Source organism: Rhamphochromis sp. 'chilingali' (genome assembly GCF_963969265.1).
Source record: "Rhamphochromis sp. 'chilingali' genome assembly, chromosome: 22".
In the NCBI taxonomy this organism is placed as follows: Eukaryota; Metazoa; Chordata; class Actinopteri; order Cichliformes; family Cichlidae; genus Rhamphochromis; species Rhamphochromis sp. 'chilingali'.
Window position 1 is genome coordinate 11,416,457 of NC_137950.1, and position 27,740 is coordinate 11,444,196.

A 27,740-nucleotide genomic window follows, 5' to 3' on the forward strand; every position below is an offset into this window, starting at 1 on the left:
TGGTGACCGGTTGAAATTGGTTGCAATGAGGTATACAGTGCAGGACTGAAAACCTCCTTCCAGTTGACACCAACTTGTTTGCAAACACTTGTCAACTTTTCTCAAAGCAGCGCAGCCATCTTTTAGCAACCACAGCAATTACAAAGAGGTTTTTGGTGCAGCACCCTGTTTACAACTGATTTTTACCAGCCAACAACTTCCAACAAACACTTGTCAACTGGTCAGGAAATAGAAATTTTCCCTTAGCAACTGGAGGTTGCCATGGGGTGGTGACCAGTCTAGGCCTCTGTGATTGAAGCTCTAGGTTCAGAAACCAGACTACTTTACTTCCGTGTTTGAAAACTAATAGTTTGATTTAAAATGTGCCTGTTTACATGAATCTGTCATGCTGAAAATTGACACCAAATGATATCAGCTGCATTAAAATGTCTTATTATGAAGGTAAGTCTTGATTTATAGAACATTTTAATCTTTTGGGCTCAGTTTGTCACGTCACAATTTTTGTAAATTTTCTTTGCAAACTCATACTTTATTTATTGAATTTGAATAATGAATATCGAACAATATGAATAGTTTTCAAATATTTGACAACCCCAACTTCAATCATAGAGAATCAAACTATGGCTATTTTAGTTGTAGAAGATAAAAGTGATGAAAATATTTAATAAGTAATGTCACTCATGTCAGTTTATTGTCAAGATTTATGTTTTTTAGGTTAGAAAAGTTCTTTTCTATCATTGTCATTGTTATCTAGTTAACAGGATGTGCAATGATGCCATGTTGAGCTTAGATGTGGGGAAAAAATGCAACACGTGCTTTTATGTTTAAGGTTTGAATTAAGTGTCTAAGAATCGTGTAGTGCCTCAGAGTATTCAAGTGTCTAAAAATGACAGAGGCAGAGACATTTATTTCTGCACCAATGGTTTTTCATTTGCACACATGGCGCATATGGTTTGCCTGAGCATTTAAATCACTGCGTTTTGCTCTGATGAGTAAGTTTGTTACACTGTTTCAATAAAACATCTCTGCTGGCAGTGAAGAGAGGTCCAAGAAAAACAGCATACACACACTTTGAATATCAAAACCCATAAGAAACTGTTTTAAATTAACACCTAGAGGATGTTAAATATATACCAGATGACAGAGCTGAAGTCACCTGGCTATGATGATGCTTTTAACGTATTGTGCTCATGGGGCAGAACAAGTCGGTCTCGTGTGTGTGTACAGGGGACTGCGGTGGTGGCTACTGTTTTGTTGTGGCTTCTCAGAATTACAGAGCTCAGATGTTTTAATATTACAAGCAGTGTGTATTTTTTGGCTTTAGCACTTAACTTTTATAAGGTAATCGTTGGCTTTTGCCCTGTGTTTCTTAGTGTTGACCTTTTCCCCATGTCTCCCGTGTTTCCCTGCCCATGCTGCGTCTGTTTTCCAGTGTGTGCTTTGTGTGACTTCTTCCTTTGACTTCCTGTTTTATTTTTATAATCAATTTGTCTTGTGCATCTTTCACTTGTCTTTGCCTGCATTGTGATTGCCTATCACTTCCTCATTAGCATTAGCTGTGTATTTGGGTCCTTTCTACTGGTGTTTCAGCTTCACTGCTTCCCAGCACCAAGGAGGTCTTACTGCTGAACACCACTGACAACATGTTTTCTGCTTGTGGGTCAGCTGATAACTATCCTTTAGCTGGGATGGCTGCTGCCAGCATCTCTCATAGTCACCAGGTCCAAGCCTGTTCAAAGGTTGATTGACGTGAGGCCGGCTCCTCTTTAGTTTCTAAGCCAGATCCAACCGCTGTCTTGCTTGCTCCAAAGAGTGAGCTGGAGTGCTCAGGATCCTGGCCGGTCTGCTGAGGGATTTTGTCTCCATTGCCAGACTCCTGCCCAGCATTGCTTTCACCATTGCAGCCAGCTCTCCATACTTCTGGGACCCCCTCTTGAGTGGCTTCATCTGCTTCCCATGCCTCTCAGCCTTTCAGCCAAGTTTTCCAGCTCCCCTGCCTTCTATCCCCCGTGGTGTCAGCCATAACCCTTTGCCTCTCTCACCCTTTGCTTGGTGAATTCAGTTCTTATTGTCACATGGTCACATGAAATGAGGCTCCGACATGACATCTGGTGGGTGATTCACACCATGCTGCACCATGCCCTCTCAAACAACTGTGCATGTTCATCTTCTGAGTACCCACTCGCAATATTTTATACCAAACCCTTCAAAAAAGAGACACTGAGAATTGCACTTGTTGTCCAAAATACTGACTTTGCAAGAAAGATAACTTTTCCTGTGTCCATCTATGTCCTCAATATGCTGATTGCTGTGACACACAGGACATCGAGGGGTAGTCTTCACCTTTAACACAACCAATGCCTCTTTTCACAACCACTGACAGAACAACCAATCCGCTCTCTCCCCCTCTCCTCCCCTCCCTCCATCCATACTAGAGTTACTCATAATGAGGAGCTGCCACTCAAACTGCTTCAAGCAGCACTTATTGCAACACCGTCAAGGTTACAGGACAAGCTACCTTAACGTCTCAGTTGCATTTGTTGAATAAGAGTTTTGAGCAATACAATGGGCAAATCTGGAGGAAAGAGTTTGGGAACAAAGACCACCTCTGCTGTTACTCACTGGATGGGCTATATGAAGTGTGGCTTATGAATCGAAACACATGCATTATGCATAATGAACAGAGACTGAAGAGGGGAAAAAAAATGAGAGACACGGAGGAGACATCTTGTCATCACTAAAGGAGAGCGATGGAAAGATGGACAAAGGAGATGTCCCAAGGGAATATGCACTCATTCTGCATGGCTGCCTATCCGTCACCATGGAAACTGTGTGTGTGTGTGTGTGTGTGTGTGTGTGTGTGTGTGTGTGTGTGTGTGTGTGTGTGTGTGTGTGTGTGTGTGTGTGTGTGTGTGTGTGTGTGAACATTTGTGTATGTGTGCACTGGTGACTAACATTGAGCTGTAGGGTGTGTGTTTATTAGGAGGGGTAATAATGTGTAGGTGCCGAACGGCGGGCCTCCTACCGTGTTAGCAAGAATACCTTCGAAACTCTCTATGATCACAGTCGGCGTCACGTGAGTGCGCAGCTGTGTGTGTGTGCGTGCGTGTACAGACAGATTATGTGGATAGAGATCTTATCGTTTTAAAGCAGGACACCAGGCTGATGAGTGATCTGCCGTATGGTGTGATTGATGAAGGACAGACCGATGAACACTTCATGAGATGAAAGGGTGAAGAGGCATCGGCACGCAAACACTGACTCATGCACGCTCATCAGCACACACACCGAAAGACAAAGCCCACGACTGTGAGGCCTGTGATGTGCGTGTAGGTATCACACGTTTATGCTTACTTGAAGAAAACTTACAGAACCAGAGACACATTATGCAAAAACACACACAGGCACTCGAACACACACCTCAGGAGAAGATAAAGGGACGTTTAGAGATGAAATGTTTTCTTTGAGCCAATGGAAACGTGTCATGAATAACACACAGGGGGCTGTACTACCATATGCATGCTCCCAAACACACACTTAGGCTTACACACATGCAAGTATAGCTAGATAAATAAAGACTGACAGGACTCGGAGTAGTTCAGACAGCAGTGACAAAGACAGACTTGTGCCAATGTTCATACATATCATTTATTGTTTTGATGCAAACATTTCCTCCAGAAAGGAGACTTTAAAACATAAAAACAAAATTTACTTTTAATTAAACTCTATATTACCATATCCTAATTATAAGGTAATATGCGGTAATTTCCGGTACTTCCCGACTTTTGGGATAAATAAAGAACTTCTTATCTTTCTCATGTTATCTTATTGTAACATTAATATTTTAACATTTACCCCAATCTAATCCGAACATTACCATACCCTGAGGTCTTGAGGTAATCATATCCAACTGTAATGTAACCATGGGTATAGGCCTACACTATGCACCTCTGAATCAAAGTGTTTAGTCTGCGCAGGTTTCTTTATTTTGATAACCCACCCGATGCTGTGTCCTGTGTCTGCGCCTCTTTTTGATTGCTAACAGTTGCTTCTAGTTTCTGGGAACGATGACGGCTTGCCTGCGAATGCTTGTCCCTTTACTCTCTGAGCTGTAGTAAATGGACTGATTCTTATATAGCGCTTTTCTACTCTCCCAGAGTACTCAAAGCGCTCTATACAACATGTCTCATTCACCCAATCACACCCATTCTCACAAGCACTTTATCTATACATAGTGCTTTCTAAGTACATTCACACACATTCATACTCCGATGGATGCATCGGAGAGCAAGTTGGGGTTAGTATCTTGCCCAAGGATACATGACATGCAGACTGGAGGAGCCAGGGATCGAACCACCAACCTTCCGATCAGTAGGTGACCAGCTCTACCTCCTGAGCTACAGCCACCCAGTTGAAGGTTGTAGTGAAAGTTGAAAAAGTGAAACATAGATTGGACATGGAAAAAATCAACTTCAAACTGAAAGTTCTACCTTACTGCTCAAACAGAGGTATTTTAAATTATGCAATTTTTACTTTGCAGGTGAGAGGTCTCCATTTTTGGTTTGCTTTTCTTTACCACTTAGCGAGTAGTCGGCAAAGGTTTGCAACTGAGCCGCCCTAAATGCAAACTATGGGTTACAAAGCACCAAAGCAAGCAAAGTTTTCATTGCAGCACAGAATACACAATATGTATCTCTAAGGTTACGTTCACACTGCAGGTCTTAATGCTCAATTCCGATTTTTTGATCAAATCAGATTTTTTTGTCTGCTTGTTCACACTACAAATAAAATGTGACAGCAAACGCGCTCTAGTGTGAACCCACAAAGCGGCCCGCATGCGCAAAAGAAGACGTCACACACAACGCACTCTGTTTAGACCCAGACCAAACAGTATTGTTTGACTGTTTCTGACTTTACGTTTCCCAGTTTTGCTTTAAGTTATAAAGTTATTTTGTTATTTACAAATGGCCAAATAATGATCCTTATTGCTGTTTTAGAGCGGAGCGGTGCTTCAAAGGATAGTTGCAGATTTCTGTCAGAATCTGCAGATTATACAGTACAAATAAAATGTTCACGTTTCTCCAACGTTGTCTTCCCAACAGTTTCACTGACATCTACACTGGATGGCCAGGAAGCGTTCACAATGTCTTCTCAGGCGCTTCTCCGGCGCTGATAATTGGCGTCTGTCTTGTGTCAGTGACGTAAAAGACGGATGTAATGCGACTTGACCGTTCAAACAGCAGTCGCTTTCTAAAACATCGGATATGTATCGGATTCAGTACCACATACAAAAGTGATCCAGATCGGATTTGAAAATATCGGATTTGTGCCGTTCACACTGTCATACCATGATCAGATATGGGTCACATAGGGTCAAAAAAATGCGCTTTCGCCTGCAGTGTGAACGTAGCCTAAGTGGTCAATTTCATGCTAACAACTGTGAGCAAGCTTTCAGAAAAACCGCCTAAAAACTGTGCCAGAATGCACAGGCATATTTGAATAAGCCTTTATCAATTAATTGATTGATTGATTTCACAGCAACTGCCAGCAAACTCCAGCAACTACTTGCAACTGTCTGGGGAAATACCCATTTTTCCCTCATGACTGGTGGTTGCCAGATGGTCACTAAGTGGTCTCTTGGCCCATGTGGCCCTGACACAAACATAGCCGTACCTTGCCTAACCTGGAAGTTCTCCGGATAATATTTGATGTTTTATTCATATAGCACACAAGTGTATAAAATGGACAGGCTAGGAATCAGATCAGTCTTTGTTTTTCTATTGCTTTCTCTCACATAGTCACGCACAGGCACACATACACTTGAAACTCTGGCACCTGAGGAGAGTGCCCTGACTGTGCTGACATGTGGGAGCAGTTACTGCAAGGAGACACTGCCAAGACCGCTCTGGGTGGGGCAAACAGCTGCCAGGGGTACACACACACACACACACACACACACACACACACACACACACACACACACACACACACACACACACACACACACACACTAATCCAAAACCTTCAGTCTTATTCACACACATACTTTTTACTTTCACTACTGCAAGAACGCAACCACAAATTCTCCATACAGCTTCCTCAAACACACACACATAATTCTCACATAATCCTCCTCAGTCTCCCATTGTCATGCAAACACTCACGCACGCACACACACTTTGCTGAGTCAACACGGATAACAAAAAGACCAAAATATAAGCAGGGTTTCCGGGGCCTGTCTTGATTCCTGTTGTCTGACATATAGGAGGCTTAACTGTTCCATTGATTTTGTACTGTATGTTCCTGGTGGTTCGGCCCTGCTCACTCAGTGTGGCGTCTTAATCTCTCAGGATTGTTGTCAGTTGATGAATTGTCATTTATACAGACAGAGAAGAACAGATCTCATCTTTGGGGACCACAAGCGTGAGTTTTAAAACACACAAAGGCAGTTGTCTTTTATGACTCTTACTCTTCGTGCATCTCTCAGCCTTTCATATATTCAGAGTGTGTGGTTTTTTTAAAAATATGAAGCAGACCCATCAGGGCTAATTCCAGTGCACAAATTATTACATTTACCAATTAAAATCTAAATTGTTTATTCATTTTCAGTCACTTATCACCATGGTAACTACATCTAGACACCATCTCTGTTTATTATTATTATCAATATTTGTACCTGGCTCATCTTGGGATTTCTAATAACTACAGAGTTTCTATGTGTTCTTAATTGCTTTCAAATCTCCCATATGTGTAAATTGGAAAGAAAAAAAGAATCTACCCCAAATTGCCTTTCACATTTTACCAGATATCTGGTGATATTATTTTTGTGTCTCAGTAATTAGAGCTTCTTAAAAAGAGAGAGCACGAAAAAAATTGCCTTGGTTTTCAAAATGTGTTTTTTCTTTCCTACGTGGGATGAGAATGACAAGCTGACTTCTATAAGTAACTGCAGGCAGCTTTTCAAGCTAGTCAACAGAGGAAGCCTGTTGTAAGTTACGTATATTAGGAAGCATGTTTTCTGCGTTTTTTACAGGAGAAGATAATAAAAAATATTATTAATAATAAAAACTATTAAGACGACAGATGCCTCAGTCATTCTTCTAAATACAAAGCAGCACCCAGGGGGCCTTTAGCTTAAAGACTAGAGGGTTGAATAAGTAGCTTGTCTTAAATTCTACCCCATCACCTCTGAACCTCATTAACTAAAATAATTTGTTAGGTTTGGAGTTAGACAAACTCTAGCACTCCCACAAACACTAAGCTGGTTAAGGAGTTAGGAAAATGGATCAGTGGTTGGGCCTGTTGATCCTGGCCAACCAGTATGCTCACTCATCATAAGGGAAGAATAGACATTTCCCAGTGGGGCGCGAGTGGTTTGTGAAAGCTGCTGGCAGTCATTTTAAAATCAGTTGCTAAAGCCTCAGACATGTAGGTATAGACAACAATCAGTGTTGTCAGTGCGGAAAAGTGTGTAACCTGCTAATGGTTCATGAGTAGTTGCTGGCAGTTGGTACTGTGAAACTGGTTGCAAAGAGTTATCTGGTGCGGCACCAAAAACCACCTTAAAACTGCAAGAGTAGTTTGTATGGAAGATGCAGACTAGTCTGCAAACATTTGCAAACTAGTCTCTAAGCTATAGTGTAATTGTGAAGAGTACAACTCCAAAGCTGGGCCTTTTGCTCTGTTAAGGCACAGCTACTAGCATGCAAACTGCTAGTGACCAAAAAACATGCTAGCTTCTTGGAAAGTGACGATGGTGAGTAGTGTCTACAGACAAATCAGCATCTTTTATGTAATTAAGGGTGATTGCAGCAATCTAGTATCAACCAAAGGAGAGACAGGAAAGTTTTTAGTTCTTCAACCTTTTTGCAAATTATTTTAAAAGGCGTCAGCCATCAAGCGCTTGCCAACCGATCTGTGAATACCCTAATGACCATAAGAAACTCCAGAGACTCACTTTCTCTTGAACTTTTAAAAAATGTATTTCCATACACAACTTAAAGCTACAGCAGTTTTCTCATCAGTCTAAATTTACACACAGAACAACAGCAGCATATAATTTAACCTCCCATAATTCCCCAGATATCCTGACATATGACATAAAACAAGTGGCCTTTTAAGAAACAGTTTCACACAGAAGCGATATGGACTTGTGAGCACGCCACACGTCGATGAAAACTGTTACAGTGATCCTGTGATATAGTATCCATTTAATATGGAATATTGTTTTAAAAAAACCCGATGAAATGTTAGGAAATGGGACCCGACTGTCTGCCTGTTGCATCAATTCACATTTCAAGTGGTGATAGAAGCATGTGAGGTGATAAATCCTCCAACACTGCCACACAGTTCAGGTTTCGCTTTAATTTACTGTACGTGTTACATCCAGATAGGTGTAATGTTACAGGTATTTTGATGACCCCCACAGTGTAGCTGACAACAGATCAAGAGGAAAGAACATACAGGCCTGTTTGCGATATGTATATGTGCGTGTGTGTGTGTGCATGTGGGTGGGTGGGTTTACACTAGTTGTTTAATATAAATACACTGTATATATCTTTTCTCCTGCTGTCGCTGGGGTAGAGTTGGCAGGTTTGGCAATCGAGTGTGCCTCTCTTTCACAAACACACACAGATACGTGTAAATTCTTGCCTGCATCAAGATCCTATCATAAATATCACACACACATTCCCGCACTGCTGCTATCAGGTGTCTGCAGATCGGGTTGCTGTGTCCACTAAGACTTTACAAGATGTTTGACCTATTCTGATTGTCGGGGCAGGCGGCCACAAGTCAGCCAAGTCTCCTCTACTATTCCAAATATCAAATACCAGCATCAGTGATAACCGCCAGAACTAGTCTAAGCAATGTACAGCGTGTGCGTGTATGTGTGTGGAGTCTGTTTTAGCTTCATTACAGAAAGAAAACCATTACTTTTCCTGTGGTTTAATAGTGAAATAAGGACATCATGAAAGAAGTTTGGCACTATGTCACCCTGAGACAGCATCCTGGCTGCAAAATCATCCTGATCCTCGCCTCTTCCTCAGCCCCTCTTTCCTCTTTTTTCTTCTCCTTTCGTCACTGTTCTCTTCTTTCTACTCTTGTCACTCTTTTCCCTGCTTCACTGTGTACACAATGTTTGTAATGATAAAGGATTTTACCTTGACATGGAACGGTGTATCAGAAAATACAAATTGATTAAATTGGTCATTTTAATGCAGTTATTTTGAGCAGAATTTTCTCAATTAACTCATATTGTGCTCAAATAAATAACAGTTGCTTTAATGCGTTTTGCATTGCACCATTGAATCACCCCATAAACATTATTTTAGGAGTAATTTATTTTTTCTTGTTACCTTTATCATTCAGACAAAGAAGAAAACAAAATATATTTAAAGACGTCAGCCTTTAATATGCCACATGTAACAATGATTGCTTTGACAAACCACAGCTTTGACAAACAGCAAGACAAACATGTGTAAAATATGCTTTTCTCACCAGTGGCAGCTTTGATACGTCAGCTCTTCATGCTGTCTCTCATTACCAGCTGCAGATTTTATTCTTGGACTCTACCTTTTCTATCTTTTACACGATTCGCAGTTCAAAACAAACCTGATCTTTGGCGCAGCCCTTCAGTTCATCCTCTTTTAAACAATATGTGTTAACACGAATGTGTTAGCTTTTGTCACTTTAAGCCAGGCATTTTACATCCTGGGCCACATACAGCCCACTTTGATTAGAAGTGGGCTGGACCAGTGAAACTCCCCTTTCTGTAAGTGTAAAGAAGTTTAGCCACACATTTAACCCTTGAGGTGTTTTAATATGAAAGAATTGATATTTAAACAATACATGTCAGTTTTTCTACAAAGAAAAGGAAAGCTGCTGTAGTAAACGAAATACGTCTGTCAGCATGACTGTTCTGGCTTTAGTTTTAAGAAATAAATTAGTAAAAATAACAGAAGAAGTTCTGTTAGATCATCATTAACTAAGACTGTTCTGTGATAAATGTGTATTTTATTTAATAATTGAAAGATAATATCCTTTCTTTCTTTTATTTTCTTTGTTATTAAGTGAACCCATAGTAAAAATCATTCAAATCGGACCTCTCTGTCATTTCATTGTTTAGTTCTCATTTACTTTGGTGTATGAAGGAGATGAATTCCCATGGAGGAGATATTAATTAGTAGAAAAGTTGTAAACCTTGTGAAAATACAGGTAAATGTCCAAAATGTACGTCTTCCTTCAAATTTTCCAAAGCTGTTGAATCATCCAGATTCGAGTGTTTGGTGGGCCAAGTCTGGCTACCCGGCCTTTTGTTTGACATCACTGCTTTAAGCTAACGTTCTCCTAAGTTTCTAAATTGGAAAACCTCCTGATTTTGAAGGGCAGAAGAAAGGAACAGCAGGTGAGTGGGGCTCTGAGCTCACAGGCAGAGCTCTGTGCTCGAGATTACCATATCGAGGAGATACACTCTCAGTATAACAGTATATTTAGAGCAGTAGGAACCTTCCACTTTTGGCTCACAGGAATTTATTGTAGTTGTACTGACATCTTTATTTAACATTTTGACCATGTTTAATAGCAGGGCCAACTGTTATAACAATACATATCCATCTATCTTCTTATCCAGTTCACGGTTACAGAGAGGCTGGAGCCAAAATTTCACAAGGTTAAAGGAAGAGTACAGCATGGACAGGTTACCAATCTTGTCATGGTTCTTCTCTATCCTCAGGTTCTGCTTCTTTCACTTTCACTGCTACTCAGTGTTCTAATTCAGTAATATTGGTCTCTTAGTTTAACACCGTGTTGTTCGCTAACTCGTACGTTCCTGACCCGTTTGGGGATTCTGCTTTTGGTTAAACTTTACTGACCCCTCCTCTCCCTAACAAAGAAACACGAGCCTGTTGAAGAAAAGGGAATCATTCCCAGCAAGTATCTGCAGAAAATATTTGCAGTTCTACCCATGAAAGCAACCGCAACCGTCCGGTGCCTGCAACCTGAGAGAACAATGAACACTTACCTGTCATACCACATTTAACTCGACTTGAACCTGCAAAAAGAAAGAAAACCTTTGTTTGAACAACACTTTTAGCAGCATTCAAAAGCGTTAATTAAAGACTTTTTCTAGCTGTTTTTGGACTAAAGGAAGCTAGAGAACCGAGCCACATTAGGTCTACTTTAATGATCTAATGATGATAGAATAATCTAATGGCCAAGTGTAGATGTCTTAAAAGTCTTAAAAGTATAAAAACAGTGTATTTTGTGTACAGAATACACTGTTTATTATGATCCCCGAACAGTAATGCAGAATGGCAGCTATAAAATTAATGCCCAGTTCTCTGAGGAACTGACACCAAATCCTGATATTTACTGCCTTAAACCTGTCAAATATTTTTACTCATATGTTAAGCTGAAAACATGGCCGTATCATTGACACTTGGCCAGTTATCTGTGGGAATTCAGAAGAAAGTACAAGCCTAATGTTTTCCTTTAAATATTCCATGTAATGGTCCAGAGTCAAGTCATAAAACTGGGGGAAATGGAACAGTGGACGCTTGTTGGTGTTGTAATGTAAGAAGACATGGACATGACTTCCACACTGCCAAGAATCCATGATTTATGTAAGCCTTCCATCTGTTTCCACAGAATACGTTGCACAACTACAAATGAGTCAGGCTGGCTATAGGGACATCTACAGTATCACACACACACACACACACACACACACACACACACACACACACACACACACACACACACACACACACACACACACACACACACACACACACACACAGATAGTAAGATGGATCATTGTGACGAGCTCTCTGTGGCTCAGATGAACGATGGATGAGGTGATGCAGAGAAGCCGCTGATCTCCTTACTCCCACACTGAGTGACCTGAATATACACAAGCTCGCACACGCATATAAAACTTCACGCACACATACACGTACCAACTATCTGCACACACATGCAGCATCCCGCTGCAGCTGACAGCCATTCATTCACTCTGGTGACATGCTCGGGCTATATCTAAATAGAGGGCTTTCTCTGGATTGGACCCACCCATCCCCCACCTCCTGGCATCACACACACATGCATACACACATATGCATCTTAGGTACACACTTTTCCTGTATCAGTCTGCCAAATTTCGCTGTTTCTCAACTCAGTGGATTGCTGAGGTGAGCATGCTTCAGATGTTGTGCCTTTGCACAAACCTACACCTGAAAACAGAGATATGCAACGAAAACTGCCACACCTTTCTATGACACCTTGACCCATTGCACACGCGCTCGCGCACACACACACACGCACACGCACGCGCGCGCGCGCACACACACACACACACACACACACACACACACACACACACACACACACACACACACACACACACACACACAAATCAGCTTTCAGCATGTTTGCTCTAACAATGTGAAAGCCCTCTCTCATTAACCCAAAGGGCACCCGAGCCTCCCATTGTGGCCCTATCTCCTGCAGCATTCTGGGTAAAGTAGTTTAACAATGTCAACCAGATAAGCCCAGTGCAAACCTGCTGATAAGGAGTCAAAGACTGCACTTAACGTGTGTGTGTTTTGAAGGCGTCGGTTGATTGAGTGGCCGATGAGGAGGATGTAAAAGACCAACAGTAAGCAGAAAGGGAGCATGTGTGTGTGTGTGGTGGGAGTACTGTTTCATATCTTTGTAATAACAAGTCAAACTGCCGAAACAGCTAAATGCAAAAGACAAAAGAAACGCAAATATGCACACATACCACTGGCCCCTATTTGAATGTGTGTATGTATGGCCAAGGACCATGAGTAAAGTTGTTAGGTATTGACAAGCAAAACAGACGCTGGCCCGAGTTTTAAAATGGAAAAAACTGTGAAGGAGGGGCTGCCATTTAAAAAAAACAAAAAAACAAACCACAGCTCAGAGTAGAAAAAGTTTATGACCGATGTTCAAGGCAATGCAAGGGGCCACAAGGCAACTGGATTGTAATTTGAGGTCAAAGGTAAAGTAGAAGTTTGCCGTGAGCGGCATAACAAAAGGCTCAATGCAATACAAAAGGTGTGAATATGTTGCAGGAAGTCTTGAATAAAGCACCAGCAAATTTGCAAACTTTGGCCCAGGCAGTCCACAGCCTGCAGGGGGGATATAATCTCAACTGTTCTTGGGTAATACACACACACACTAGCAGAAAACCCATGCAGTGCAGGAATGCACTGACATAATTTATTTATAGTGGTTTATAGACTCTCACATGAGCTGTGTGCTAGCACAAAAATGCAGAGTGCAGATTTGAAATCTTTGCCAGCTGAAATCTGATATCCTCCCTTTGTTCTCTTAATGATCCTGTTCTGTTTTTTTATTATTCTGAATACCTGACCCACCTGTAGAGCCTGCAGAGACTTTATCCCGTCGTCTCTCATGAAACACCCTAAGATACAGTTGCCCTTTCTCTCCCCATTCTTCCTCCTCTATCGGCTACAGCTATAGTTTCAAATTGCTTCCTCCTCTCGTGTTCCCCCACCTACTCGCCTCCTCATTCTTGCTTTCTTCTGCGGTCCATTTTCTTACAGCAGACAAATGATCGGCATTGATGATCACTGGGAGGTATTCAACGAGCTCACAGCCAACAGTAAGGTGGAGGGAGGGCGTGGAGTGGGGAAAGAAACAACTGACATGCTTTTATTTTGTAAGAATTCTTCTTTTTTTTTTAATGAAACACAAAAAAGGCAATAAAATTAAGATAAATATTTTTTTTTCTTTTTGTACATGAGGAAATATTTAAGTTATATTTCCATAGCATGACTGAAATCACATAATATATTTTAGTAGGCAATCTCAACCATACAAAACAGGTTCCAGTGGGTCTATAAAAAGAAAGAACAAAAACAAAAGTTGCTTCTGTCAAAATGTGATGTTTAGAACTGAATCCAGTGTTTCTTAAAGAAAAGCTTTAAATCTCTCTTTTTTCATTTTTTTTAAAATTAAAGACCCATAAAAGTAATATTTCCAAACTGAGTTTCACATTAGTTTCCATTTAAAGCTTTTGCTTTGCAGTGTAACAGGAACAATGTTGTTAAAAGTCAGTTAAAAAAAAAAAGGAGGGGGGGGGGGGGTTGCATTCATGTTCTTCCCCCTTTACATCCGACACACAGACAGCCAGCACAGGCTTGCATAAACAAGAACAGAATGGTAAATGACGAAAACAAACAAACATAAAAAGACAAAAGACAACACACACACGCCCACACACACCCACACACACACACATATAGACATTTTTTGGCAAAGCAGGAATAAAAGTGACAAGAAGCATAAGTCATGATTGGATCCTTGTTTTTTTTGTTTTTTTTGTCCCTCGGCATTGTCCGATTGATTGGCTCTGATTGTCCTTCACAGTCACGTGACGCCATTTCTGGTTGCCATTGAGACCTCAAGTGCATCAGCCGGGCGGTGTGCAGACAATGTTGCTGCAACAGGGGCCGTCATAGCAACGCCGGATGTACGCGAGCGGACAACAAGAGGGAACTCTGTCGAATACCTCGGTGATTGCAGAGGTCCCAGATTCAGATTTGATTGAGCGTCTTTCATAAAATTGTTTCTTTCTTCCTTTTTTCCTCCTTCTTCTAATGTGGTGAAGCGTAAACTCACAGGTGCTTTGGTATGTTTCTTTTTGCTGCCGGATAAATATCTACATTTTATAATACAGGCTAGAATAGATACAGAAGATTCTTTCAGGATCGCAGAACAGCAGAAAGTCAGCTTGCTTTTTCCAGTATTTGTAAAAAAAAAAAATTAAATACAAATGAAAAACAAAACAAAACAAGGAAATGCACATTCTTAACCTAACGGAGTAAAATATAAAGAGAAAAAAGAAAGAAAGAACTGGACACAAGTAAAAAGAGCTTTTTTGTCTGATTACATTATAAAAAAAATTTCCCAAATACCCTTTCTACATATTTACCCTTTGCCTAAAGCAGAGGCTACAACCACAAAGTCATCACATCAGTCATACAGTCTGATGTCCAATCCAAACATCTGATACTGTTCAGTGCATTGAGAGCGAAGAAACCTCTGCTAGAGGCTGACATCCCTCCCCACCCCCCGCCCACCCCAGACTCACCCACACACCCTAAAAAAATCTAAATAAAATAATCTTCTCTGCAAAAAGAAAAACAAGAAATAAAAACAAATATATACTATTTACATCATGTAATCCTTCCCATAATGCTGTACAAAGCGCAGGCGCGCTCTCACGCACACATATGAACGCACACCCAACATGCACGCACAGTTCAAATAAACAATCCAACTACCTGTACATGTGTCTCCGCACCCGAGCAGGGGCATGCGAGAGAGAGAGGTATTGATGTGTATGGCTTGAAAAGAGCAAAAAAATTTAATGTTGTGTTTCAGTCGCAAAGACTGAAAACTGCACGTTTAATAGTACTGGGCTGATTAATATTCAGAGGCATGCCCACCCGTGTGCCATGACGTCGACATCTTTGCTGTATGAGCACACCCGTCCATGACCACACACACACACACATACACACACGCACGCACACGCGCACACACGTACAGTATAAACACACGCTAAAGCACTATTTACTTAGAGCTAATTATATGTCAAACAGGGTCATCGCAGCCACTCTGCAAACACAAATACGCACATTTAAACACACAGTCCAAACTACAGTGTTTATTGGTCCTGTTGGATATCTTTCAATCTCCGCGTTGTAGTTACACTACCAGTATAAGACCATTAAAACCATCCAAACCAGTGTGGTTTACAGCATGTCTCTCCTTAGCAGACGCTCTCTGCTGCTCTCTTTGTTTCAGGAAGCCAAGTCTCCGTTATGCCTCCAGAAATACTACACTCCAAAGTGCTCATGTCCTTGGTTTTTCTACTTGTTTTGCAGCGATCTCGCCACAATTACAAGATGCTCTGATAAAGTGGTTAAATTTGACGTCGATCAGATTTTTCCTCGGAACAAACCAGTCTCCTCTTAAGTGCCAGTGTTGCCAGGCTTTATCTGGCGGGCTAGCGCCTTTTCTCGTGTAAATCAGTAACCAAAGCCCTCCGTTCTTTGTCCTGATTTGTCTTTGTCCCCCTGTTGTCTTCTGAAGAACCATCCTAGAAACTCCGGAGACAAGGTCAGTTTTCTGATTTCTTCCTAGCTGGTGGTGCTAGGACACAATAGCCATGCCATCTGCACTGACCAGCTGGCCTGTAGTTGGTTCATAAGTTCCGGCCAGATAGAAGAGGTCATTAGCCGTGGTACCCGGCTTGTGTTCGCGCATCAGGTGATCATACTCAGCCTTACTGACCACCTGACACCGATGGGAAATTGTCTGCACATCGTTCTCATCCTCGTGGCTCGACTGATACAAGGCATTCTGGAAGAGAGACAATCGGAAGAATAGAATAATGTCATATTTAAACAGATTTTCATGCTTTTTGTTGTGTGTTTTTGTTGTTGTAGTGTTTTCACTCCTACAAATACCTTTTTGATTGTGGGGTTTTCAATGAGAAAATTTGAGGTTTTGAAAGTGTTCATGGTAGTTTTGTCTTTGCTCATACAATATATGCTCCTGCTCAGTCTAAACATCTTGCTTTTTCTTCTTTATTCCAAATAAACCATTTCTTTTCCAGAAATATAAAATGCACGACTATGTAAAGCTTAGATTAATCTTGAGTCACCGTACGCTTAGTTTTTAGAGATCTGCAAATATTAATAGCTTTATGATCTAAGTGGAAGTTCAATCATCTGGGGGTACGGAATAAAAAGAAGTAATATATGCTCATGAAAACTTCACAGTCTTGTTAATTTGGCCATTTCCCTTCCAGAAATTCTGCATGCACTTCCCACTTTTTACCTTGCCGTCACGGTGTCGCTTCCCCAGGCGAGTCTCCTCTGGGTGGTAGAACCACTTGACCCTGACCACCATACTGGAGCTCCATGACTCCCAGAGGCTCTCCACTCTGCCCACATAGGGCAGCTGGGGCCGGCCGGGTGACAAGAACACAGCGCAGTCCCCGACACGCACTGTTTCTTTGCCCCGCACAATGGCCTTGTAGAAAAGCTTGCGGGCTTTACCCTTCAGACCTCTCCTCTGTGAAGGAAAGAGAAAACAGCACTCAGTTGATTTAGACAGTTTCTACAGTTTGTTTCATCACCAGAGCAGACTAGGGCAAGGTTCAGTATAATTTACCAATCCAACAAAATCTGTGCAACACAAAAGAAAAAAAGAAAAAAAAAAGAAAAGAGAAAAAAACCCAGCCCAGTCAGCTTCATTTTTTTAGTATAATCTTAAGGTATAGATATTTCTATCTTCAATAATCTATATTTGGCAACGTGGCTTTGTTTTGGGACCATCCGAAGCTGGATGTGGGAAAAGTGGCAGTAAGAAAAAGAAGAATCAATGACATCAGTGACAACAATGATAAAGTCAAATACAACACGAAAGGAAAAGCTAGGATACAGATGGGCTGCAAGGTGGCTTGCAGATGCACACCAGCTGCAAACAGACAAAAGCAAATGAAATGCACCATTCAAACCATTGAGCTCAACTTGAATTAATTCTATGCTCGGTCAACTCCACATTTTTAAGGTTTTTGTAAGCTTTTGTGTTTTTTTTTGTTTTGTTTTTTTTTACATTTTCTATTTACTAGTGTGTGTTTTTCTCAGGGCCACCATAATGTATTCATCTAACATACTTTTAGTGGATGATTTCCAGCACCTAACATTTACAATAACACCAGTAAACCTCTTTGATAAAGCAATAATACTGAATCTTATGCACAAGTTGAGTAATGTACCTATATTTGTGCTGCACCTTTTGATTTACTGACCGAAGGGTCAGTTTCTTTTCGAGCTGCACGTCTCAGACGACAGATGTAGTGGTGTTTACTAAGCAAACAGCGTGATAGGATGAAAGAAGAGAATGGCAGCGGTTGTTCAAAAGGTTTTGTTCTGTTATCTCGGGACTGCAACTTAATAAACTGGATAACAATTTCACAGATTAAGCACACCAACTAAGATAGATTGCTAATGTGTACAAAGTCTGAAGCAGAATACGCAATCTGAGATAGACCATATTTGATCATCGCATTTACCGTGTGTAATCAAGGTATGACACGGCAGAAACTGGAGCAACAATCAGTAACCTACTTAGATCGGAGGACTTAAGTAGGATACTGATACTCGACAAGTCTGGCAAGACCCCTTTAGTCAATATATGGTTGACTGATGAGGTTTATTTTGGTGGTGTGACTCTGGCCTTTCATTTGCTTATATGGAAGGTCAAAATGCTGGAAAAGCAGCAGAACTGAGCAAGCATCAGTGACAACAGACAAAGCTGAAGTCAGAAACACCAAGAACATCGTGAAATATAGGATCTCGGCTAGAGGTCGGTTGCCAAGCTACTTGCAGAACAAATGTATGAGCCTTATGCAGGTTAAATAGCACCGTATACGATTTTCCAGCAGGACTCACAGACACATATGGACTGAGCCAGCAGGTTTAGATCAGCTGATTTTGTAAAAGCAATAAAAGCAAAATAATATATTTGCATTATGAAACAAATGACTTAGTTATGAGAACGTAATTAGAAATCAAAGCTGCTCGGAAATTCTCACAATGACAAAAAAGCTGAAACAGTGCCAAAAAACAGTCTGGGAACACAATAGACTAATCAATAAACACTGATTACTCACAAATAGCCATCTCTTAAGCCTTGTTAAACACTGATAAAAAGTAGTCAAATACTACACAAATCTTCTTACCTGTGTGGGGTTGCCGGACCATTTCCAGAGCTGGCGTCCAGGCAGTAGAGGAGCCATGTTGGGCAGGGGCTCGGGTGAAGACATCCTCTGCTTCTTAGCTGTTGCCGGGTCCTTAGAGGCAGGTTTCAGCTGCTGGCGGCCAGCACTGCTTTGACTGTGATGGTGGGTATTGGGACCATCCTTCCTCTTTAACTGGTTCTTAGCTGTGCTGCTGCTGTTACTCATCATACTTCCTTTTGATACGTAGTCCTTTCTGTCTTCTACTCTGTCGGCTCTCATCTTTGAGCTCATGGCCATGTTGGCTTTTGTCACATAGCCATGAGCTGGAGATGAAGAAGATGGAGAGGAGTTGGAGGTGGCAAGATCAGGGCTCAGGAGATCAGAGTTCATGCTCTGTCTGTGCTTTTGTTTGTCCTGTTGGAGCAGTGCACGGCGCAGCAGCACGGAGGAGGACTCTTCATCAGAGGAGTAGGAGGAGTCATTGTCGGAGGAACAGAGGGATGAAGAGGAGATGGAGCCGGAAGAGGAAGAGGAGGAGGAAGATGATGAGAAACAGATGGCGTGACGAGACAGAAAACGACCACCCCGATGGGACGAGACAGTTCTTCTTCGTGTGTCAGGGTCTTGACCGTCATCCTCATCATCCTCATCCAGCTCCGAGTAAGAGCTTGGACAGTCACTCGGGTAGTCCAAACTGTAATCTCCGCCTTGAACTCCGAGACCAGCCGATAGAAGATCCTTTCTCAGATGTGGAACGCCTTTTACAGGAGCCTTAGAGCGGGCCCCGCCACTGTCTCTTTCCCCTCCTCCCTTCTTGCCATCTTTCACCAGCAGGGAGGGTTGGATGTATCGCAGCGGTGCCCCTGTGGAGGCGTGGCTCTTCCCTATTCTCACTGCAGCCCCCCCTAGTCGAAGCAAGGCTTTGCCATTCTTTGTTTTAGGAGAGGTCACTCCTTCGTGGTCTAACTTCACAAGAAAGTGTTTCCTGTCACGTTCACTCGCTGGCTTCCGGCTCCCAGCTGTCATACCCATGGTGACAGACGAGGAGCAAGAAGAAGACGAGGAGTCCCGGAGCCCCATGGAGGCTACTGCGTTAACTGGTCTCCCAGATCCAGAGTTTCCACCACTTCCAAAGGTAGAGTACCCATTAGCAATACTACTGAATGAGTCAACTTCAAAAGGAGAGCCAAAGATGCCTTTGATAGGGGTTGGTGGAGCCAAAGAGTGGGAGGAAGGCCGATGAAATAACCCCAAGTCTCGCTCTCTGATCTTTTTCTGGGTCTTACGGGACGTCCCATTGAAAAGGAAGAAATCCACTGGCGGTCTCTTCCTGGGAACGCACCAGTTCAGCATGGAAGAGCTGCCTTTTGTTATGGTGTCAGTCACTGATGTCGGTGTGCTGGTAGTCTTAGGCACCGAATGTATTTTCTTCGGTCTACCAACTGTAAAAGGAGCCAGCACCAGAGGGAAGTTAATATCAGTAGAAAATGTCAGGTCTAACGAACAAACTATGATTAATTGTGGAAGTAAGGGCTTTAGTGAAACTTAATATCTTTATCTCCTTCATCTTCACCTGCCTAAGTTTCAACATATCCATTACTCAAACTACAACAAACCTGGTAAACCTGTCTCTCCTCCCAGTTTTATTGTCACTCTTACTTTGAGATCAGTTACTTGTTTGTTGCTTAACTTCACAAAGGACACCGACGACATTTGATGAAATCATGATTTATGTAGATAGTCTACACTTAGGCAAAATGACAGGTGGCTAACTAGGAATGTAAATTTATGAGTCTTTGGGTATTGAACCTGCACTCTGAGCTCCTGATTATTAGCTGATAGTTGGAACAGTAAGAGGCTTTGCTTCGCATGTATGCATGTGGATCTGCACTTCTCAGGCAGTATATATGTTAAAGCCTAAGAGATATTCAGTCCCTACAGATTCAACTAAGCCTTCGTTCCTTTTCTCCTACCTGGTCTTTTTTCCTGAGGCCTTCCTTCTGACTCATTGGGTGGTTTTTCTGTGTCTTTCTTCTCCTGGGTGGAGCTTCGTCGACCTCGTCGTCCAGGAGAGATCAGAAGCGCTGGAGAGGGTTCAGCACCTGACAGAAAAGGGTTGATAAGTGATTTATACATATACATATATACATATATATATATATATATATATATATATATATATATATATATATATATATATATATATATATATATATATATATATATAAAAACACCCAGCACGCCCCTGCAGGCGGTTTATCCTTCAAGCTCGGGTCCTCTACCAGAGGCCTGGGAGCTTGAGGGTCCTGCGCAGTATCTTAGCTGTTCCCAGGACTGCGCTCTTCTGGACAGAGATCTCCGATGTTGTTCCCGGGATCTGCTGGAGCCACTCGCCTAGCTTGGGAGTCACCGCACCTAGTGCTCCGATTACCACGGGGACCACCGTTACCTTCACCCTCCACATCCTCTCGAGCTCTTCTCTGAGCCCTTGGTATTTCTCCAGCTTCTCGTGTTCCTTCTTCCTGATATTGCTGTCATTCGGAACCGCTACATCGATCACTACGGCCGTCTTCTTCTGTTTGTTTATATGTTTATATATATATATATATATATATATATATATATATATATATATATATATATATATATATATATATATGTAATACACTTGTGCACTGCTTCTTTTTTCAATAACTCCTATAGTCAAAGCCATACTCACAGCGAATTTGGTATCCGGGGGGCAGAAGCCTGATGTTCACAAGGGAGATCCTTCCTCTGTCACCATCATCAAACTCCACCATCACACTGCCGTCCTTCTCCTCCTCACCTGGACCTCCTAATTGCCCAACACAGTAGGGAGAACATGGGTTGCTGGAAAGATTTGTTATTGCGTGCAGAGTGAGGCGATTGGCATGTGTAACTCACCTCGGTGGACGTAGCCAGGGTAGAGGCAACGGGAGCGCTCACTCCAGTAGGCACACATTCGCGTCCCTGCAGTCAGGATGGCCTCGGTCTGTGGCCTCACATCCAGCACCTGGTAAAGAGAGAAAAAAATTGCAAAACTTTTCAGATGAAGGTCATCACAAACCTGCAAACGTTATACAGGCTAAGGGGTCTCACTTACTGCTTCCTGTAGCAGTTGCTCCAGCGAGTATATCCTGGGGCGATTACCTCGTTCCCCTTCAATTACAACACTAAATCTAAAAAAAAAAATTAAAACATTGAAAAAAAACTGTAATTTTAATTTATGAGTTCCAATTTTTAGCAGTTTTTATTGTTACATTTCAAAGCAGTCTTCTGGGAACCAAGAAAAGGGGTTTTGTCCTAAGGCTTTGCAATTATCTCAGCAACTTGTTTGTCAGGATTCTCACAGCTGCCAGGCATTTAAATATGCTCGGTTTTCGAGTGTTTTGAAAATCACACAACACTCTTGCTGCTAAATGCCTTCTTGGTGATAAATTCCGCAGTTTTCGCCTCTCGAAAAACACTCCAGATCTCATGATTAATAAACAATTTATCAATCCCTCAAATAAAGATACCTGTATTTGAGGGATTGATATGTCACATTGTTGCATTGACAAGCACATTTGTGATAAAAACAAAAAAACAGAAAGTGGAAATGCCTTATGCACTACTAACAGGAAAATGGGGTCTTACATATCAGGCAGGTCCAAAGTTTGGACACAGGCGGCATACAGCAGCTCGTCCTCCTTGGAGATGAGGATCTTCAGTCCATCTACCAACATCTCTTTACTTAACACACAGTTTGGCAGAGCTATGGAGGGAGTAGAAAGATGGATTGAAGAAGAAAAAAGCTGAAATATACAAAATTTGAGCATGCACTGAGTGAGCTCGTCAGTTTCGGTGTAACGTGAGGAGATGGACGCAGGAGCAGACACGGAGCATTTGTGTGTGGTAAAGCAAGCCTGTGATTCTGTGTAATACTAAGTTATATGTCAGCGTTTATACTTACCAGGTATTCTGGAAGGCATGTTGGGAGGAAGATGAACCAGCAGCTTTTTGGCCTCCTCTTCTTCATCCTCCTCTCCCTCAGAGAAGCTACTCTCTTCATCCAAGCGAAAGCCATCATCAGCTGCGAAGCTTTGCAGAAGTCTGCTCACGGCATAACCCTTTTCCTAAAAGAGAAACCGGACATTACATCAGTGGTCAGAAAGCAGGATGTGGTAGTACACAAACTAATTATCAGTACACAGGACCTGCAGACAACTAAAAGAGTCGTTTCAGTCTGATGTAACTGATGTGGTTAATGCATCATTGGAAAGTAACCCCAGGCGTCAATGTCTTTTGTAATGTGATACATCATTAAAGCCTCAAGGATGTTGTTTGTTTTGTTTTGTTTTTCTTGGTTTATTTTTATTTAAATTTTTAGTTTTTACACTTGCCATTGTTTGTGCACAGGCGGCACATATTGCACATCCACCTTATTGATGGAGGACTCTTGACCTGAGGTGGACGTTCTCACCATCGCGTACGAACATAAACGCACACCAGATACTACCCATCTCCAGACCGGTTTCAGCTAGTTTATCCAAAGATGACAGATGACTGACGAAGTAAGTAAGCTCGCCCAACAGGTTTCTGCTTGTATTTAGGCTTTCCGAAGAAGAGCGTTCATAATATTTGACGTGTGTGTTAGGTTTTCCACATCAAGAGATCATATATTTTATTAACAGAAGTTTCGTCACCAGAGGGCATGGGTGACTATTTCCTTTTAACGCCGGTGATATGTGTGTGTTTGTGTGCCAGCACGCATGGGTGTGTGAAGCATTAAGGCCAATGATTATCTTTATATTCCTCTGTTTGGTTTGGAGTTATGTGTTTTTGGACATTCCCTTGCAATGACTCAAAGACTAAAGCAACCTGAGGGCATCTCACATTAAAGCGAAATGCGAGTGTCTCGCCAACCGCTGCTCGCACAGATAAAATGAGGCCAGCGGTCTGTTAGCACAGCCGGCGCGCCTGCAAACATGCACCTATAACGACAGCAAACGATGCATTTGCCACAGTGACTGATTTATAGCTGATGTTAAGCATCTGCCCGTATGGGAGCAGGAGTTATTGGTAGGCGCTGTCAGTGTTAATCTACGGGATTTTCAAGACTTCCTGGCAGGGTGTGGCTCACACCTAAACAAGCAAGGAGTGAACTTGCGGCGAGGGCTTTTCCTAATTCTTCTTCTCTCTTTCTCAGCTTTACTTTGCATGCAGTAGCCAAAGGGAGTAACCCTCTGAGTCACCTGCCCTCTTTTACTCACGGTAACCAGTTCCCCTTCTGCTTTGTTACTCAAAAATCATGTTTTATTTCTGCCTTGTTTAGGACTCTGTAACAGCTCAATGCTCACTATAAAACCTTTCCACCAAGCTTCTAAATGTGGCTATTGTATCTCACCTTTCCGTTCTCGAATCCTACTACTTTGTGTAGTGATCAGGGGAGACAAATAGTTGTAGAGCACATAAACTCTCTCTCCCTTAAATAAATAAACTTTGGGAGAGCATTTATTTGCACTGTCCTCAGAGCATCATATTAATTACAAATATTGCATGATTTCTTTCAAAGTACAGTTCCTATTCCGTGCAAGGGAGCAAATAACAAACGTTATCAGAAGCGGTCATGCAAAGTAAGTTGTAAAAAAAAATTTCAGAAGTGATGCTTTTTATCAGTGCCCTCTCTTTCCTCTGATCATTGCCACAGAGATGCACAGGTGTGGCAGTTGAGTGGGGGGATCCGAGGTTTGAATGTCAGTTTACACGTCGCTATCCAATGTCCCACCTTTCCACGAAAGCTCTGTCCTGCAGAGGTCTTCCTCTCATCTTTCTTGCTGATCCTCTTCGCCTCAGTCAGAGCTCTGTGGTTTTCATGGCTGTCGCCAAAACTGCAGCCCACTGGCAATACGCCCCAGCTGAGGGGAGATGCTCTGTTGGTCGGCAGGTGATCTGCACGACTCCTCTCTGTGTTGGCGAGGCCTGGCCTGAGGGGTGCTCTCCTTTGGTCCGTGGTGGGTAAGATCCCCATGCCTGAGGATGGAGACGAAAGCATCATGTAAATTAAAGATAGCGTGTTAAAACTGATATCAAGTTGATATGATCGGGTTATGGTTCTTTGTGAAAAAAGATACATTTTAGAAACATGCGTGTGAAGGGAAAAGAGGAGGAGACGACATGCAAAATAGATTGCAACTCTTCAGCTTCGCCGGACATCTGAAGAGAAAATAATGTTTTCCTCTGAATATGGGAGCAACATCACAATTTGCATGACCGTTAACAGCCAAAAACTACTCAAGTGAACGTTGCCATTCAAACCTGTTGACTTAGGAGAGGAAAGTTTCTGTCAGTTTTTCCTGTTACTGACACAATATGTTATAATCCTTGTGCATGCCTTTTCATTAACACAACAGTGTGCAGTTCAAACAGATAACATGATATGTAAATGCCTGGTGTACCCAGTCTCTATTCATGGAATTTTTCTTATGGAAAAGTGTCCATTCAGAAAATAAACACAACCAGAAAAACGGAAGAAAGGAAATCTGTCTCCTGGAAATCTAAAGATATGTATAAACATCTCACCAAGAGGTCCTGGTCTCCTACTCCTGGCTTTCTGGTTTGTTTGCAGCTTGGAGGACTGTGATGAAAAAGATATGCCCCCAGCAGGGTTTGCAGGAGCTTCTTTAGAGGATGAGCTAATCTTGATGTCACCGGCTCCGTCTTCGCTGTCATAGCTGGCATCTTCCTCTGTGAAATTGTGAAATCACGACATCAGTATGAGAGTCAGAGCGCTTCAAGTCATTTATATGTAAACTCTGTTAACAGCCAAGGACTCACTCGATGAGATGCATCGACAGCGAGCTTTCGAGATTCCTTAACATTTTGGGCCTGCTGCTAAATGCGCGCATGTTCAAATGCCAAACAAGTCAAATTTCTATGAGGGTCTATAAAAGTCGGGCATTTTGTCACAAATTAACTCTCAATGAGCAAACCTTCCTTAATAGCTAAACAATAATGCCCTGCTTGTTACTTAACTGCTGTGACAGGGAGCAAATGTTGACACACACACACACAACACACACACATACACAGATTGTTAATGGCAGCTGTGTCTCGCTGGCTGCAGGGGTCGCGTCGGGTGTTGACACATCTGACACACTTGTCACTTACATGGCATTCTCTTCAACGCTTTCCCTGACACACATACAAACACTGGCAAACACACACACACGCACAGATAGACACACACACAGATAGACACACACACAGACACACACACACTTAACTGAACCACAAATTCTTCATGCCAATAAGGCCACGGGGTCAGTGAAATTCTAGTGTTTTCCTCCATGTTATGTTGGTTTCATGGCGCACCCATCTCTCTGGCGAGCCGTTAAAAGTCAGGACGGGTGTCATTGTGTATCCTCAAGTCGAGGCACTTCAGTGTGGCCATTTTCACAAGGTTGGAGAGGTTAAGGAGAGATGGGAGGAGCTGGGTGTGACATTCTGAACAGGGAGGCCAGGGCAGGCTCACATTACCATATGCCGATGAGGGCGGAGGGCCGTGTCGCATGCCCGTGGCAAGTCGTTAACTGTTTTAACAGTGTGACAGACGAGCTGGGAAGTGAGAGGACACCCCTGATGACGGCAGACATCTCACTCTCAGATGCTCCACACACACACACACACACACACACACACACACACACACACACACACACACACACACACACACAGCAAAATCTCACAAGATCTGGTTGGTGTCCTTTGACCCACACACCAAATAAGCGCCGCTTGACTCGCATGTGAAACTGTCAGTGAGCTTTTCCAAACTTCTGAAACTGTAGTTTTGTCATAAAGCTCTTATCAGCAAAATGTGTGCATTCCATTGACCAAAAAAGGCTGTAAAATTTTACGGCCAAAGCATCAGCTGCATGATCCTTTTTTGGTTAATTGGCAAGGCGACACAACCAGACTGTATATCAAGAAAAAAACCTCACCATGCTCTGAGCTCTCGCTGTCACTCTTCTCATCATCTATTTCATGCTTCTCAGTAACTCGGCTGTCCTTGTGGTGAGGTCTGTTAGGGTTGATGTCCAAGGGAACTTTGGGCTTTCGACCTCTCTTCCTCTTCCCGGTTTGAGCGGCGCTGTGGGATTGCTGCAGGTCTAAGAGATAAGCAGAAAAGGGCTGAGCTGAGTTTCGAGGTGCTGCCTAGTGAACAAGTGTTTTTATGCACCCTCTCTCTCCCCCACCTTTTCCGCCTTGTCTGCAGTGACTCTTGGATGCGTCTTTCTCGCTGCTGTGCAGCATATCTGCTGACTGTGAACCACGCTGGGCTGCAGCCTTCTGCTTCAGCTGGGTCACCCGCCTGGCCAGCCTGGAGCTCAGGGCGCTGGGTCGACCTCTGTGCTTACAACGAGCTTTCATCTGCAGTCAGGGAACAACTAATTATTGACTCATTCCTTTCTGCTAATTGAAATATCTAGAAAAAGAAAAAAAAAACAGGAGCAGGAGGAAATAGTTCTCAGCGTGTGTGTTTGTGTGTGCGGATGAACCGTGAGAAGCAGCGAGCGGCTGACCTGTGCAGTGCTGAGGCTTTTGAAGTTGTGATTGGACATTGAATTCCTGGCTTTTTCCTCCAGTACATTCAGTCCAGCCCTGAAAAAAAAACATAAAAACACAGCAGGGACGCAGCTGAATGAGAATTTATCCTATGTGAAAACAAAGAATCAGCTTAATCACACGTCTTTATTCTCTGCATCTCTGCATTTCCCTTTTTTTTTTTTTGCTTTTTTCTTCTTAGCGTCCCTTCTATCTGTGTTGAAGCTCAGTCATTGTCTCGCTCTCTTCCCACTCATCTTGTCTGTCTCGTAACTTTGATGAGGTAAGAGACAGCCTCGGCGCGGTCTGACGGCAAACACGGGAATATTCG

The 27,740-nt window shown here is 42.5% G+C and overlaps 1 protein-coding gene across 4 annotated transcripts in view; it reads right to left on the reverse strand.

Moving 5' to 3' along the window:
* Positions 1 to 13,696: 13,696 nt before the first annotated feature.
* The window catches only part of bahcc1b (BAH domain and coiled-coil containing 1b), a 63,898-nt gene continuing 49,854 nt past the window's right edge, over positions 13,697 to 27,740 (reverse strand). For all 4 annotated transcript variants that reach the window (XM_080873070.1, XM_080873068.1, XM_080873067.1 and 1 more), the window contains 14 exons: positions 27,388 to 27,466; positions 27,061 to 27,235; positions 26,806 to 26,973; positions 25,388 to 25,552; positions 24,594 to 24,838; positions 22,779 to 22,941; positions 22,463 to 22,580; positions 21,930 to 22,005; positions 21,731 to 21,839; positions 21,525 to 21,641; positions 20,779 to 20,907; positions 18,806 to 20,247; positions 16,897 to 17,133; positions 13,697 to 16,416 (listed from right to left, as the gene is read on the reverse strand). In XM_080873070.1, the coding sequence (XP_080729196.1) occupies positions 16,207 to 16,416; positions 16,897 to 17,133; positions 18,806 to 20,247; positions 20,779 to 20,907; positions 21,525 to 21,641; positions 21,731 to 21,839; positions 21,930 to 22,005; positions 22,463 to 22,580; positions 22,779 to 22,941; positions 24,594 to 24,838; positions 25,388 to 25,552; positions 26,806 to 26,973; positions 27,061 to 27,235; positions 27,388 to 27,466 (3,433 nt within the window). In that variant the 3' untranslated portion in view covers positions 13,697 to 16,206. The remainder of the gene's footprint in view (positions 16,417 to 16,896; positions 17,134 to 18,805; positions 20,248 to 20,778; positions 20,908 to 21,524; positions 21,642 to 21,730; positions 21,840 to 21,929; positions 22,006 to 22,462; positions 22,581 to 22,778; positions 22,942 to 24,593; positions 24,839 to 25,387; positions 25,553 to 26,805; positions 26,974 to 27,060; positions 27,236 to 27,387; positions 27,467 to 27,740) is intronic.